At 36.2% G+C, this 16,614-nt stretch overlaps 2 protein-coding genes across 2 annotated transcripts; both read right to left on the bottom strand.

Moving 5' to 3' along the window:
* Positions 1-3,524: 3,524 nt before the first annotated feature.
* Positions 3,525-4,674, bottom strand: LOC149211775 (FRIGIDA-like protein 4b). The gene is made up of 4 exons (XM_089388476.1): positions 4,566-4,674; positions 4,381-4,469; positions 4,221-4,292; positions 3,525-4,103 (listed from the first exon to the last, which is right to left on the bottom strand). Exons 1-4 carry the CDS (start codon positions 4,672-4,674, stop codon positions 3,525-3,527), a joined length of 849 nt encoding a protein of 282 aa, XP_089244602.1.
* A 10,429-nt stretch (positions 4,675-15,103) lies between these two features.
* LOC149211774 (FRIGIDA-like protein 4b) lies at positions 15,104-16,253 on the bottom strand. The gene is made up of 4 exons (XM_089388475.1): positions 16,145-16,253; positions 15,981-16,048; positions 15,800-15,871; positions 15,104-15,682 (listed from the first exon to the last, which is right to left on the bottom strand). Exons 1-4 carry the CDS (start codon positions 16,251-16,253, stop codon positions 15,104-15,106), a joined length of 828 nt encoding a protein of 275 aa, XP_089244601.1.
* Positions 16,254-16,614: the final 361 nt, after the last annotated feature.

Genomic DNA, 16,614 nt, shown 5'->3' with positions numbered 1-16,614 from the left:
CTATGTAGTATATAATATTGTTTTAATATCATTGGATCCATTAAGATTTGAAAATGGACTCTCTGGAAGGTTATGTCCATAGCTGTTGCAAGGAAAGAAACTCACTGATCATTACCTTTTTATAATAATCACCAAAACAAAACAAAGTAGCTTCTATTCAACTACTTCCAGGAACCCATTAGTGATAACTTGTTTTCTAAGTAAAACCTTTGTCATGTTCTTTATTTTACAGAACTGCAGACTGTGGATGAGGGTCTCTACCTTTCTTGATCATCATTGTCCCCCTTAGGTTCATCTTCGTTATTCTCCAGTACCTCAAGAAGTTACCCAAGTTGATCGGTTGAAGGAAACTTGTTGAGATCTGCATAAGAGGATGAATGAAATTACTTAAATGCAAAGTGACAGTCTCTAGAGAACATGTCTTGAATAAGTGGGTATCCTAGGTTTACCTTTTGATGCCTTGGATTCTATTTCAAACTGTGGGAATCCATTAGTGAATCTATTCTCGAGGGGGTGAGAAACAATAATAGGTAGTGATGTTGTAGGTACATTTGGGTAAATATCCATTTCTTTCTTTACACCAGCTCTTTCCTTAGGAAAATAAATTTCATTTATAATCAAGCCTTCATAAAACTAGCTGCTATCATATTTCAGGTATCTGGCTCGAGAACATTTCATGTATGGCAAGGTTAATGAGAAGATGGACGTGTATTCCTTTGGAGTAGTTCTTCTAGAGCTAATAACAGGAAGAAAACCAATCAATGACAAGAATCCTAAAGGCCAAGAAAGCTTGGTTATGTGGGTAGGGCTCTAGTGTCCTTGCTTGTTTTGTATTTGATAATTTTGGATTCTTTTGGTTTCTTTGTCTTGGTTCAGAATCTTAATCTCTTGTAAATTTCAAAATTTAGGCAAGGTTGCTTGTTTTGTATTTGATAATTTTGGATTCTTTTGGTTTCTTTGTCTTGGTTCAGAATCTTAATCTCTTGTAAATTTCAAAATTTAGGCAAGGCCATTACTGGCAGCTGGCTCTGTAAAAGAACTTGTAGATCCACCTTTCGAAGATGCTTATGACATGAGGAAGATGAAGAGAATGGTCATTGGTGCAACATGTTGTCTAAGGCAGGGAGCTTAGTTTCGACCTCGAATGAACAAAGTAATTACTCTTATTCTCATTAGTTGCATATTTATGTTTTAGTTTCTGATCTTATGTCAAATTTAGTTGTTTGAAGACATTTGCTTTCCTGTGAGGAGTTAGTGCTAGAATTGTTTTTTCCCATAACGAAGAATGGCACATGAAATATCGAGTTGATATCCTTCTGTCATAGAGTAAAGGGTGTTTAGACCTAGTGTTTAGGGTTGTAATCTAAACATTTGTTTAGTAGTTCAATTTGTAAAATCATCACCCTTAAACAGGTTAGCCCTAAATGCTGATGGTGGATTATGGCAAAATATTCAAAGCCTCAATTGGCAATAATATCTTTTTCCATTAATGAAATATAATATTCTTTGAATATTAGCAAAAGAGATTACATCATATCTCAAACCAAAGCTTCAGTATGCAAATTACCCCTCCCTGAATAGGCAAGAAGAGCCAGCATATCTGCTTTCGCTCCAATATCAAGAGAGTATATAGCTTTCCTGAGAATCACTATCCTAGCTGAAATCTAGATTGCAAGATTTGAATTGAAAGCTGTGGTTTCCCCAAATAAAGTGGCTTACCTTTGCATTAAACTGACTTTGTGAAATTTCAAACAATGGATAAATGTTAATGTAAGAACGTGAACTTATTCTTCCTCATTGTTTGTCTATAACTTATTATTGCAGACTTTGAAATTACTACGAGGAGAAGGAGATGACCTACCTTATTGGACCAAGAGGTAATTGACAATGTCCATGGAATTAGATGAATTGATTGAGGATGAATCTGGAGAAAACTCTGAGAGTTGTGACATCCAAACTCATCTATCACTTGCAATGCTTGGAGTTAATGATGGTTTGGTATCATACAGTTGTCCAGATCAAAGTGTAAATCTTGTACCTGAGAGCAGAACATTGGAAGATTATTTCTATGGACAGTATAGCCGTTCAACAAGCTTTGATTGATTTAAATCTACTTCTCTGAGCTTCATAATTTTTCTTACTCCTTGCTTCTCTAAAAGCTTAAATATTATATACTTGGTGTATTACTGTGAGCCAATGCCACTACTTAGCTATGTTCAATTTCAATCACTCTCCATATTGGCTGAAGCTGTGTCTGAAGTTGAGTGGAGTCCATGTAAAGTCCCTTGCCAATTCCTTGTATAAATGTGAAAGCCATTAGTGGTCACTCGTTTTCGTGACCCACTAGTGCTCACTAGAGCTGAAAAATTTTCTTGTCCTTGCCTTTGGAGCAATTGTATGTATGTGGAAGGAAAGGCAATTATGATATCGCTATTGATATGCCAAACCATTGTTATGTACTTTTTTAGGTTTGACGATGTGTAACTTATGGTTTAGCTTGGTACATTCTCTTGTATACTAGTTTACCTTGAATTTGTCAATATCATAAGCCCAATAACGATTTAAGTGTATGTCTGCATGGCAGAACTGCATTGCGGTTGAACTTTTTCTAAAATTAAGTTGTATTTAAAGAAATATGGTGTCTAGAAAGCATAGAACTCCAAACATCAAATCTCTTTGCTCCTTGTAGGCTTGAACCAACATCTCTTCTAGAGAAATTCAACAATTCTAATTTAATAATCCTATCGGCCTCTCTTTGTACCTTTTGAGACAATTTCTAGTTCTAGATGGGACATATAACTCCAATGTGCTTTGTCCTTGTTACAGAGAACACAAAAATATTAATGCAGGGTATAAAAACTATACCACTAGCACTACAAATCATTTCTGCTCAAAAAGGGGGATTTAAGTCATGCAACAGCTTAAGAGGGGCAGGGTTCAGTTTCAAAAATAGCCTTACAATTGGACTAATCAAAATAAAATCTGATTCGCTTCATAGGCGTAGAGTAAACAGGTACGAATGAGGTAACGTGCAAGTGGACAATTAAATCATATTCAGCACAATACTAGCCCTTGGCATACAATGCAATTGAAAGTCTTGTGTTATGAGCTCCGAACAAGATCACAAATGATATATTATTCACCAAATTTTAATCTTCCACAAAGAGACAGATTGATCCTCTCTAATTTGTCAAACAAATAAAAAAATACCAAAAGTATGCATGGAATCATCTTTGAACTGTAAACACTATAGTATATAGTAACCTGGGAAAGTGATGAAGCACTCAATACCATACAAAAATAAAATTCCTTAATAGAAGATTCCTTAATAGAAGAGAACACCACTGAAAATTGTGAAAAGCTGCCAAATGAACTTTTCCAATCTTTTAGATTTACAGAAACAAAGTAAAAAAACCTCTTCAAAGCTAAGTGCTTACTACCAGCCACATCCAATAGAAAAGGTTTTATGGGGCCTGATAAGATCAGAACTTGCTTGACCACGGTAAGATAAGCACCGTACCTACCTAATGTATAAAAGAAGATTGATAAGTTGGAGGAGGGGCAGGCAGTCTACTGCCAAAGTGATGGTTGTTGTAGTTAGTAGAGTAATTGTAAGAATCAGAACCCAACAACGAAGGCCCCATGTTATCTGATGGATACATATATGGCCTTGAGAGCGAGACTGGAGTCCTATTTCCAACACCATAGCCTGCTCCATATAATCCTTGGTTTGATCTGTCATATGCATTTTGGCCCTGTAGGTTGTAGGATGTAACACCTGGAGCTGCACCAGAATATTGTACTCTATCCAAAGACCTATAAAAGCTTCTGTCTACACCATTGGAAGAAGCATAAAGAGTCGGAGTTCTTTCATCTGCACTTAACGGAGGCATATATACACCAGCATTTCCTCCATTGGCACGAGGACGCTTAGGTTGAGACTTAACAGCACCTGCAGCCCTTTTTCTGTCAGCCTTAGCTTTCTCTAGCTGAGCTACACGCTTTTGAAGAGGATCTGGTGAGAACTGCGATTCAAGTTTGTGCTCCTTAATGCACTTTATAACAGCTCTGTAAGCAGAAAGCTCTTTTGTATTTACTTCATTCTGTAGCAGCAAATAAAAATATCGGTCAAAAAAGGAACTTCCGATATAACCAACAATACTAAGCCAAAATGATCATCACATAACAAGACATTTTGTATAACAGTAATACAATCGTACTTGTGCAATAGTAGAGTTATTCCCGCTTTTTAAACTTGCCTGAGAAGCTTTCTTAGCATCTTTCAGATATTCCTTCAACAAAGGAACAGGTGCAAACTTCTCTGTTAGCCCAAATGCATGAGCAAAGTTGACTGCCTCAATTTGTTTTCAACAAAGGAACAGGTGAAAACTTCTCTGTCACTCCAAATGCATGAGCAAAGTTGACTGCCTCAATTTGTTTTCCACTATTGACCAGGGTTTCTATAACATCTGCATGAAATTGTCACAAAATTTTCAGTTAATCTGAATATGTCACAAACATTTGAAATACCAAAAGACAGTTTACTGTGAAAGGAAAAACAATACAGACAACTTCAACGGATTTGTCAATAAAGATAACAGCTATGCCAGCTTGAGACCATTTTCGTAAGTAAACAGTTCCCCACTCATGAAAGGCCTTATGACACTTTACCATAGCTGATCATCTTCAGGTGCCTTTATTAATATCAAAAAAATAACTTACATACAACTTTCTACCTCATAAAAAGATATCTACCTAGTAGAGGCCACTCAGTGTCTGCCTTGCATATGAAATGTTGAGATCTAAAGAAGAGACTACCAACCCCATCAACTTAGAAACCCGTTCACTGGACTAAACAAAAAATGTTGGGAAGGTTTACTACAACCAGGATTACCAACATTTATCTTCAACTCAATCAGCCACAACCAAGTATACTGATAAAATCCACCAGTCCCTCAAAAAAACCAAGCTAGCCATGAATGCCAGAAAAACAACAAAAAGCCTATCTACCAAAATGGATGGAAATTTTGCCAGCCTAGCCACTGAGGCTAACATTACAGAACACCAGCCAACCAAGCTTGCATTTTTGATTCAAGTCCAAGGGAACGACAGAGTTCAGGTTTCTGCCTGCACCGTGCAAATGCAAGAACAAGCTTGCATAAGTCATCTTTATCAAACTCTGACGCAATTCCAAAAGTAGCTAGAAGTTGCAAGAAGGCCTGGGCCTCCAACGAATTGCCATTGGCAACAACTCCTTCAAGGTTTATCTTCGACTTTAAAAGGTTCCCAAATTGTGTAATTTAAAAGGTTCCCAAATTTGAGAAATGTTGGGCTACTCTAAAATTACAAAATTGGAAAGTTCCCAAATTTGAGAAATGTTGGAACTCTAAAATTACAAAATTTAAAAGGTTCCCAAATTTGAGAAATGTTGGGTTGACTCTAAGACTACAAAATTTAAAAGGGTCCCAAATTTGAGAAATGTTGGACGTATTTTGTTAGAAACATAATTTTTCATAATTATATTGTTGTAGTTATTTCTTTTAATACTTATTCTATATAAAATATGTCTATTCTATTTTAGTACTTATTCTATATAAAATATGTCTCTTAATGCTTATTCTATATAAAATATTTCTCTTATGTAACAAAAGAAAAATTCTATTCTATTTTAAATTTTTTCTATATAAAATATGTCTCTAAAAAGTTTCAAAACAAAAGAACAAAAGAAAAAGTTTTTTTCTTTTAGGTTTTCAAATATTTGAGAAATCTTGGGCCTATTTTTGTTGGAAATGTGATTAGTTTTGGTCCTCAAATTTGAGAAATGTTCGGTGTATTTTTGTTGGAAATATGATTAGTTTTCAACAACCCTCCAAGAGAACCTTGAAATTTTTTGAAATTTTTGGAGCACCTACACCAGGCCAAGCCACCAACCCTGCCAGGTTCTCCTCAGAGAGTTTACCAGCCTTGCCAGGTTCTCAAGTTCTCTTCAAAGAGTTCAATAGTCTCTACTCAAAGAGTTAACAGTCTCAAGCCCTACCAGGTTCCACTCAAAGAGTTTACCAGCCTTGCCAGGTTCTTAGGTTCTCTTCAAAGAGTTCAATAGTCTCTACTCAAAGTTTAACAGTCTCAAGCCCTGCGAGGTTCTCACGGTCTCTTCAAAGTGTTCAATAGTCTCTACTCAAAGAGTTTAACAGTCTCAAGGAGATTAAGGAAGAATCTAAGTTTTCTGTTAAGTAAAAGCAGGTTGCTGCCTTAGTAGGTCAGTCGCAGTATCAGAATGTCACTAAAACTGATCCTTGCGATTGTTGCAACTATTGCGACTAATGCAACTCACAGGTCGCAGAGGTCACGAGTCGAACTTTCCATCTTCGTAAACTTGACCTTCTGAGTTGCAGAGGTCGCAAAGGTTGCAAGATTGCGCCACGCCTCGCCGAGCATAAACATGACTATGCGACTTGCAAGGTTGCACTGTTCACTCAGGGATTGGTATGTGACCATGCGAATGTTGCGACAGGGGCAGGAAGAATCTCGTATTTACTCTTAGGACGACAATAATTGATCTTTGTAGATTCTCTAGACTATTGATTTAGTTGGCAATTTTTACTTCCTTGGCTGCGAGTTACCATCATTTACCCATTACCCATCTGGGCCATCTCTAACTACGTTTCGTGGTGTGAGAAGTTCATAACAACCTATTGGCATTAAGACTTCTTGAATGATATATTATCCCATTTGAATTTATACAACTGTTTCACTTCCTTGCCAGGCGAGTTACCATCATCTATTCATGATCATACTCAATAAACCCAATTTTATAGACATGATGGATTGGAGGATTTTGAATTTTTGTAATAATCCAAATATTTTACTGCCTCCTTTATGGGATATGAGTATGGAATCACAATAAATATGAACTATACTATTTTTTGAGTGCTTTGTTCATGGGCTTTTACAATTGATTTAGACCTAGAAATTGAGCAGACAATTCCACTAAAATTTGCTGCCCTGTTTTTGGGTTTATTACCGGGAATATGAAATCCACTCACGACATTTCAATCTTTCTATACCATTAAAAATCGAAGAGCCAGTTTGTTTGTTTGTTTTTGGCGTCTTTGTTTTATGTTTTTACTGTGAAACTCCCCTACTAATCTACTCTAGCGAAGGCCTTTTTTCTGATCCACTTAGACACCCCTTGTATTTAAGAGTGCTGAAGGTAGTTAAGGTTTAATACATGTGCTTGTTTGTTTCAGATGTCAGTGAATCTCTTCTTTATGAAGAGATATGGCATGCATGTGCTGGTCCACTTGTTACTTTGCCTCGTATTGGGGAGAGAGCTTTTCAATTTCCTTAAGGCCACATAGAGCAGGTATGGTGAAATTAATGGAAATGTTGATATGTGTTTCAGGGCAACAACTCAAATTGCATAGGGTTTTGAAAATCTATTGCCAATGGATCTTTCAAAATATAAACAATCTAATCATATTTATTGATTGTGTACACCATAATAGGTTATGCATCAACAAACCAAGGGGTTGATAAGCATATGCCACTGTATAATTATGCCGTATGGTGTTTCCCTCTGGGAAGAACTCCCTTATATGCCACCGTGTCCTATTTTCAACCATTGATCTGATGTGTTAGACGATTAAAAGAGATTGTGCCGTTCGATCAGATCATTATAGTTGGAATTTTAATCAGCGCTGGTTGAAATCCCTGTTTATCTCATGCTGGAGAGATTACCCGCTCGAAACCCTTCGCAGACAGTAGTGATGGCTTCACTGGAGTTTCGATTTCCTTGGCATCTTCTGATTTTTCTATAGTTATCTGTAGACAAATTTCCTGGCTGCCTGCTCAGTTTGAAAATCCCAATTTAATGCGGATAGACCGCTTCAATTTTCTGTTCGAGTGCAAAGATCTGCGGGCCCTGAGCGGAATTTTGGATTCCCTCATATCTGAGGGTTTTGTTTTGCCATTCAGTACCCGCAAACAACTTTGCTCTCAGCTGCTCCGTCGAGCCCTTAACGCCAATTCCGTTGTCGAGGCCCAGAGTTTGGTGGATTACACCAAATGCATTGTAGATTTCAGTTTTCATGCCCTCAGGGAAGCAATGTTCGAATTAGGGTTTGGCAAATCCTCGAATGAGAAGATGCTTTATGTTGTGGAGGAGAAGATTTTCAGCTCCATTTTCGATCAAGATCGTCTTTTAGAGGTATTTAATTTACCTCATTTAAGGTTTAGGATTGAATTTTAAAGTTTAGTAGAGATCGACCAGGTTCGTGATTCATATCTTAGAATTTAAACTGCAACGATAGGTTGGGGTTCATGATTTCGGTTTTAAGGATCCATTAACATTGTGTTTAGAGTATAAATGATGTATTTTAAACTGCATATCTGACTTAGGAGTCTAGGGCTTAGACTGGAGAACGCCAACAACAAACGACTCTGTTCTAGAGTGCAGGTTTTAGATTTTATAATTCGAAGGTAGCCGATTGTTAACGTTTAGGATTTATTATTAAAAATGGGGGTTTAGGGTTTAGCGTTTAACGTTTATGTTCAGAAGTTAATGGTTATTTCATTTTGGTGATTTTTAGTATGTGCTGGAGAAAGAGGCAAAGGAGGAGGAGGAAGCTTTGATGAAGTCTAGACTAGCAATTTATCTTGGAAATGGATTGATATCTAAAGATTCAGAGACCAGGTTGTTGGCACTTAAATTGGCATGCTCCTGCTGCTTCAATTCCAGACTCATTTTTTTCAGGCTTCTACCTATATTTGAGACGACACTCTATCATGAGGATTGTTCCATGCGTGAATACGTGCTGGCATGTCTGATGGATTTGATCTTTATCCACCATTCAACTATTCGTTTACAAACTGTCTTCCATTTTATTTCCCCCTTCCTGTATGCTCCAACACCTACCCTTCAGCTTGCGGCTGTTATTGGTTGCGGTAAGTTCTGTTCATCTGTGTCTAGAATACATTTGTTTTGATGCCACATTTGGTGTGGGACTGGCTCTCTTTCCCAAGGGTAATAATCAAATTGTAAATCTCTCCTTGCAGAAAGTTTAAAGCCCTGGTTGCCCTTGTGTTGCACACAGATAGGGCACTCCTTAGACAATTTAATTACCTGCACCAACAAAATTCACAGAAATGGCAGCAAGAATCAGTTATATATGTTCTTTCAAAAATATATGGATTTAATAATGCAAATGAGTTCTTGGTTTATCTCACCTTTGGCACACATTTGAAACAAAATAAGTGGCTACATGCTAATTGCTTCGGCTCCACAACGGCATCTGCACATAGATTTATGGGTAGAAGTTTCAGATTTTGTTTTCTGTTGTTAGAATACAGATAAATCATTGAAATAACAATTTAAAAAAAACGAATATTCTAAGTACCCAGGCATATAGAACAAGTAAGTTCCTTATCGATAGCATATTTTGATGATGCTTGTGTTAAAACTTTGGAAATAGTGGGCATGTTCCCCATTGTTTTCTTTGTAGTATATAATACTGTTTTAATACCATTGGATCCATTAAGATTTGAAAATGGACTCTCTGGAAGGTTATGTCCATAACTGTTGCAAGGAAAGAAACTCACTGATCATTACCTTTTTATAATAATCACCAAAACAAAACAAAGTAGCTTCTATTCAACTACTTCCAGGAACCCATTATTGACAGCTTGTTTTCTAAGTAAATCTTTGTCATGTTCTTTATTTTACAGAACTGCAGACTGTGGATGATGGTCTCTACTTTTCTTGATCATCATTGTCCCGCTTAGGCTTATCTTCGTTATTCTCCAGTACCTCAAGCAGGTACCCAAGATGATCGGTTGAAGGAAACTTGTTGAGATCTGCATAAGCGGATGAATGAAATTACTTAAATGCAAAGTGACAGTCTCTAGAGAACAGATTAGAAAGTTATCCATATATCAGGAAATTAACAGCTTGACATATCCATCCCCAATAAGATTTTGTATGAATGAGTTAAATTTTACTCTCGATGGAAACACTGAAGCACTTGTGGCCAGTGGAATGTGTGTCCATGGAGGGTAAGATTTTAGTAACCGTTACCAAACTATTGTGAAATGTATTCCAGAATATCTAGTAAGGATTTGTGAGATTGTCTTTTCTAGTGATGGTCACAAATCATGACCACAACAATGCAATTCAGTCAGATCTTTGAGGACCAATGTTCACAATCTATGTGAAACACCATCTGTACAAATCAAAAATAAATGCCCAAAAGGGTTTAAAATGATATATTGAACGATAAATGGACTGCTGCAACGTTTTAATTTTGATGATAAAATGTAAAATATTTTAATTTCAATTACATATATATTATATATCATTTAACTTTTTTATAAATTTTTATGGTTAAAATATTTATTTCATTTTATATATACTTTTTTTTGACATTCAAAGATACAATTTAAATTATGAAAATCAACACGTTCTATTTTTCACTCTAAAGAAGTTTGCAGGTGAAAAAATTTGAGATCCTTTTCCAGTGAAAAAAATTGATCTTTCTCGTTAGATCGCGTACTTAAAATGGATCTATACAATTTGATTTTTCTTGACTTAGGTTAGATCCGTACTTAAAATAAATCTATGTTAATTTTACAGATCAAATATATTTTTAATAATATAGTAATATTAAAAAAATTCTATCCTCAACTTAATCTAAATCACTACAGCAAATTAACAATCCACTATCGTAAAAAATGTTAACCACATAATTTCAACCCAACCTAACTCAACTCAACTCAAATTTCAATACAACGAGCAACTTAGGTTCATGGATGGGCGTTCAGATCTCTCAAATGCAGCACATTTCGAGGCTAGGTCAGTTACCGTTCTGAAACCATGAGGAAATTTTTCACGTACTAAAACATGCGAATCTCTAATTGACTCCAAGTCATTCTCCTGAAATTTGAGATTGACATATTTATACAGAGAAAAAATAATAATATCCGTCGGTCCATGGGAATCAGAATTTAATGGCCATAATAGGTTGATCGGAGTCAAAAATTTTAATAGGAGCATCACTCTGAATTCCCTCCCTTTTATCTCACAAATAAAAAAAGACTTGTAAATAAAGTATTTAAGTGGTAGCAACCAAGTATACTGATGGATGCCACAACCAAGTATACTGATAAAATCCTTGATGTATCTCGGGGCACTCCTCAGACAATTTAATTACCTGCACCAACAGAATTCATAGAAATGGCAGCCTGAATCAGTTATATATGTTCTTTCAAAAATATATTGATTTAATAATGAAAATGAGTGCTTGGTTTATCTAACCTTTGGCACACATTTGAAACAAAATAAGTGGCTACACGCTAATTGCTTCGGTTCCACAACGACATCTACACATAGATTTATGGGTAGAAGTTTCAGATTTTGTTGTCTGTTGTTAGAATACAGATAAATCATTGAAATAACAATGTAAAAAAAAACGATTATTCTAAGTACCCAGGCATATAGAACAAGTAAGTTCCTTATCGATAGCAGATGTTGATGATGCTTGTGTTAAAACTTTGGAAATAGTGGGCATGTTCCCCATTGTTTTCTATGTACTATATAATATTGTTTTAATATCATTGGATCCATTAAGATTTGAAAATGGACTCTCTGGAAGGTTATGTCCATAGCTGTTGCAAGGAAAGAAACTCACTGATCATTACCTTTTTATAATAATCACCAAAACAAAACAAAGTAGCTTCTATTCAACTACTTCCAGGAACCCATTAGTGATAACTTGTTTTCTAAGTAAAATCTTTGTCATGTTCTTTATTTTACAGAACTGCAGACTGTGGATGAGGGTCTCTACCTTTCTTGATCATCATTGTCCCGCTTAGGTTCATCTTCGTTATTCTCCAGTACCTCAAGCAGGTACCCAAGCTGATCGGTTGAAGGAAACTTGTTGAGATCTGCATAAGAGGATGAATGAAATTACTTAAATGCAAAGTGACAGTCTCTAGAGAACATGTCTTGAATAAGTGGGTATCCTAGGTTTACCTTTTGATGCCTTGGATTCTATTTCAAACTGTGGGAATCCATTAGTGAATCTATTCTCGAGGGGGTGAGAAACAATAATAGGTAGTGATGTTGTAGGTACATTTGGGTAAATATCGATTTCTTTCTTTACACCAGCTCTTTCCTTAGGAAAATAAATTTCATTTATAATCAAGCCTTCATAAAACTAGCTGCTATCATATTTCAGGTATCTGGCTCCAGAACATTTCATGTATGGCAAGGTTAATGAGAAGATGGACGTGTATTCCTTTGGAGTAGTTCTTCTAGAGCTAATAACAGGAAGAAAACCAATCAATGACAAGAATCCTAAAGGCCAAGAAAGCTTGGTTATGTGGGTAGGGCTCTAGTGTCCTTGCTTGTTTTGTATTTGATAATTTTGGATTCTTTTGGTTTCTTTGTCTTGGTTCAGAATCTTAATCTCTTGTAAATTTCAAAATTTAGGCAAGGCTGCTTGTTTTGTATTTGATAATTTTGGATTCTTTTGGTTTCTTTGTCTTGGTTCAGAATCCTAATCTCTTGTAAATTTCAAAATTTAGGCAAGGCCATTACTGGCAGCTGGCTCTGTAAAAGAACTTGTAGATCCACTTTTCGAAGATGCTTATGACATGAGGAAGATGAAGAGAATGGTCATTGGTGCAGCATGTTGTCTAAGACAGGGAGCTTAGTTTCGACCTCGAATGAACAAAGTAATTACTCTTATTCTCATTAGTTGCATATGTATGTTTCAGTTTCTGATCTTATGTCAAATTTAGTTGCTTGAAGACATTTCCTTTCCTTTGAGGAGTTAGTGCTAGAATTGTTTTTTCCCATAAGGAAGAATGGCACATGAAATATCGAGTTCATATCCTTATGTCATAGAGTAAAGGGTGTTTAGACCTAGTGTTTAGGGTTGTAATCTAAACATTTGTTTAGTAGTTCAATTTGTAAAATCATCACCCTTAAACAGGTTAGCCCTAAATGCTGATGGTGGATTATGGCAAAATATTCAAAGCCTCAATTGCCAATAATCTATTTTTCCATTAATGAAATATAATATTCTTTGAATATTAGCAAAATAGATTACATCATATCTCAAACCAAAGCTTCAGTATGCAAATTACCCCTCCCTGAATAGGCAAGAAGAGCCAGCATATCTGCTTTCGCTCCAATATCAAGAGAGTATATAGCTTTCCTGAGAATCACTATCCTAGCTGAAATCTAGATTGCAAGATTTGAATTGAAAGCTTTGGTTTCCCCAAATAAAGTGGCTTACCTTTGCATTAAACTGACTTTGTGAAATTTCAAACAATGGATAAAGGTTAATGTAAGAACGTGAACTTATTCTTCCTCATTGTTTGTCTGTAACTTATTATTGCAGACTTTGAAATTACTACGAGGAGAAGGAGATGACCTACCTTATTGGACCAAGAGGTAATTGAAAATGTCCATGGAATTAGATGAATTGATTGAGGATGAATCTGGAGAAAACTCTGGGAGTTGTGACATCCAAACTCATCTATCACTTGCAATGCTTGGAGTTAATGATGGTTTGGTATCAAACAGTTGTCCAGATCAAAGTGTAAATCTTGTACATGAGAGCAGAACATTGGAAGATTATTTCTATGGACAGTAGAGCCGTTCAACAAGCTTTGATCGATTTAAATCTACTTCTCTGAGCTTCATAATTTTTCTTACTCCTTGCTTCTCTAAAAGCTTAAATATTTTATACTTGGTGTATTGCTGTGAGCCAATGCCACTACTTAGCTATGTTCAATTTCAATCACTCTCCATATTGGCTGAAGCTGTGTCTGAAGTTGAGTGGAGTCCATGTAAAGTCCCTTGCCAATTCCTTGTATAAATGTGAAAGCCATTAGTGGTCACTCGTTTTCGTGACCCACTGGTGCTCACTAGAGCTGAAAATTTTTCTTGTCCTTGCCTTTGGAGCAATTGTATGTATGTGGAAGGAAAGGCAATTATGATATCGCTATTGATATGCCAAACCATTGTTATGTACTTTTTTAGGTTTGACGATGTGTAACTTATGGTTTAGCTTGGTACATTCTCTTGTATACTAGTTTACTTTGAATTTGTCAATATCATAAGCCCAATAACGATTTAAGTGTATGTATGCATGGTAGAACTGCATTGCGGTTGAACTTTTTCTAAAATTAAGTTGTATTTAAAGAAATATGGTGTCTAGAAAGCATAGAACTCCAAACATCAAATCTCTTTTCTCCTTTTAGGCTTGAACCAACATCTCTTCTAGAGAAATTCAACAATTCTAATTTGATAATCCTATCGGCCTCTCTTTGTACCTTTTGAGACAATTGCTAGTTCTAGATGGGACATATAACTCCAATGTGCTTTGTCCTTGTTACAGAGAACACAAAAATATTAATGCAGGGTATAAAAACTATACCACTAGCACTACAAATCATTTCTGCTCAAAAAGGGGGATTTAAATCATGCAAGAGCTTAAGAGGGGCAGGGTTCAGTTTCAAAAATAGCCTTACAATTGGACTAATCAAAATAAAATCTGATTCGCTTCATAGGCGTAGAGTAAACAGGTACCAATGAGGTAACGTGCAAGTGGACAATTAAATCATATTCATCACAAGACCAGCCCTTGGCATACAATGCAATTGAAAGTCTTGTGTTATGAGCTCCGAACAAGATCACAAATGATATATTATTCACCAAATTTTAATCTTCCACAAAGAGACAGATTGATCCTCTCTAATTTGTCAAACAAATAAAAAAATACCAAAAGTATGCATGGAATCATCTTTGAACTGTAAACACTATAGTATATAGTAACCTAGGAAAGTGATGAAGCACTCAATACCATACAAAAATAAAATTCCTTAATAGAAGATTCCTTAATAGAAGAAAACACCACTGAAAATTGTGAAAAGCTGCCAAATGAACTTTTCCAATCTTTTAGATTTACAGAAACAAAGTAAAAAAACCTCTTCAAAGCTAAGTGCTTACTACCAGCCACATCCAATAGAAAAGGTTTTATGGGGCCTGATAAGATCAGAACTTGCTTGACCACGGTAAGATAAGCACCGTACCTACCTAATGTATAAAAGAAGACTGATAAGTTGGAGGAGGGGCAGGCAGTCTACTGCCAAAGTGATGGTTGCTGTAGTTAGTAGAGGAATTGTAAGAATCGGAACCCAATAACGAAGGCCCCATGTTATCTGATGGATACATATATGGCCTTGAGAGCGAGACTGGAGTCCTATTTCCAACACCATAGCCTGCTCCATATAATCCTTGGTTTGATCTGTCATATGCATTTTGGCACTCTAGGTTGTAGGATGTAACACCTGGAGCTGCACCAGAATATTGTACTCTATCCAAAGACCTATAAAAGCTTCTGTCTACACCATTGGAAGAATCATAAAGAGTCGGAGTTCTTTCATCTGCACTTAACGGAGGCATATATACACCAGCATTTCCTCCATTGGCACGAGGACGCTTAGGTTGAGACTTAACAGCACCTGCAACCCTCTTTCTGTCAGCCTTAGCTTTCTCTAGCTGAGCTACACGCTTTTGAAGAGGATCTGGTGAGAGCTGCGATTCAAGTTTGTGCTCCTTAATGCACTTTATAACAGCTCTGTAAGAAGAAAGCTCTTTTGTATTTACTTCATTCTCTAGCAGCAAATAAAAATATCGGTCAAAAAAGGAACTTCCGATATAACCAACAATACTAAGCCAAAATGATCATCACATAACAAGACATTTTGTATAACAGTAATACAATCGTACTTGTGCAATACTAGAGTTATTCCCGCTTTTTAAACTTGCCTGAGAAGCTTTCTTAGCATCTTTCAGATATTCCTTCAACAAAGGAACAGGTGCAAACTTCTCTGTTAGCCCAAATGCATGAGCAAAGTTGATTGCCTCAATTTGTTTTCAACAAAGGAACAGGTGAAAACTTCTCTGTCACCCCAAATGCATGAGCAAAGTTGACTGCCTCAATTTGTTTTCCACTATTGACCAGGGTTTCTATAACATCTGCATGAAATTGTCACAAAATTTTCAGTTAATCTGAATATGTCACAAACATTTGAAATACCAAAAGACAGTTTACTGTGAAAGAAAAAACAATACAGACAACTTCAACAGATTTGTCAATAAAGATAACAGCTATGCCAGCTTGAGACCATTTTCGTAAGTAAACAATTCCCCACTCATGAAAGGCCTTATGACACTTTACCATAGCTGATCATCTTCAGGTGCCTTTATTAATATCAAAAAAATAACTTACATACAAATTTCTACCTCATAAAAAGATGTCTACCTAGTAGAGGCCACTCAGTGTCTGCCTTGCATATGAAATGTTGAGATCTAAAGAAAAGACTACCAACCCCGTCAACTTAGAAACCCGTTCACAAGACTAAAAAAAAAATGTTGGGAAGGTTTACTACAGCCAGGATTACCAACATTTATCTTCAACTCAATCAGCCACAACCAAGTATACTGATAAAATCCACCAGTCCCTCAAAAAAACCAAGCTAGCCATGAATGCCAGAAAAACAACAAAAAGCCTATCTACCAAAATGGATGGAAATTTTGCCAGC

Source organism: Pinus tabuliformis, chromosome 1_1, assembly GCF_031772625.1.
Source record: "Pinus tabuliformis cultivar Carrire ecotype Pingquan chromosome 1_1, CPIR1, whole genome shotgun sequence".
Classification (NCBI taxonomy): domain Eukaryota; kingdom Viridiplantae; phylum Streptophyta; class Pinopsida; order Pinales; family Pinaceae; genus Pinus; species Pinus tabuliformis.
The sequence above is the reverse complement of the archived record's forward strand: the minus strand, read 5'-3'. Positions and strand labels throughout refer to the sequence as shown.

Bases quoted from the DNA above. Each gene is read 5' to 3' on its own strand.
- LOC149211774 (XM_089388475.1), bottom strand. From the start codon at position 16,253: ATGGTAAAGTGTCATAAGGCCTTTCATGAGTGGGGAATTGTTTACTTA. The intron at 16,049-16,144 runs GTATTGTTTTTT...AATTTCATGCAG, and splicing joins CAAATCTGTTGAAGTTGTCT to ATGTTATAGAAACCCTGGTC. The intron at 15,683-15,799 runs GTACGATTGTAT...TTGCTGCTAGAG, and splicing joins ATAACTCTAGTATTGCACAA to AATGAAGTAAATACAAAAGA.
- LOC149211775 (XM_089388476.1), bottom strand. From the start codon at position 4,674: ATGGTAAAGTGTCATAAGGCCTTTCATGAGTGGGGAACTGTTTACTTA. The intron at 4,470-4,565 runs GTATTGTTTTTC...AATTTCATGCAG, and splicing joins CAAATCCGTTGAAGTTGTCT to ATGTTATAGAAACCCTGGTC. The intron at 4,104-4,220 runs GTACGATTGTAT...TTGCTGCTACAG, and splicing joins ATAACTCTACTATTGCACAA to AATGAAGTAAATACAAAAGA.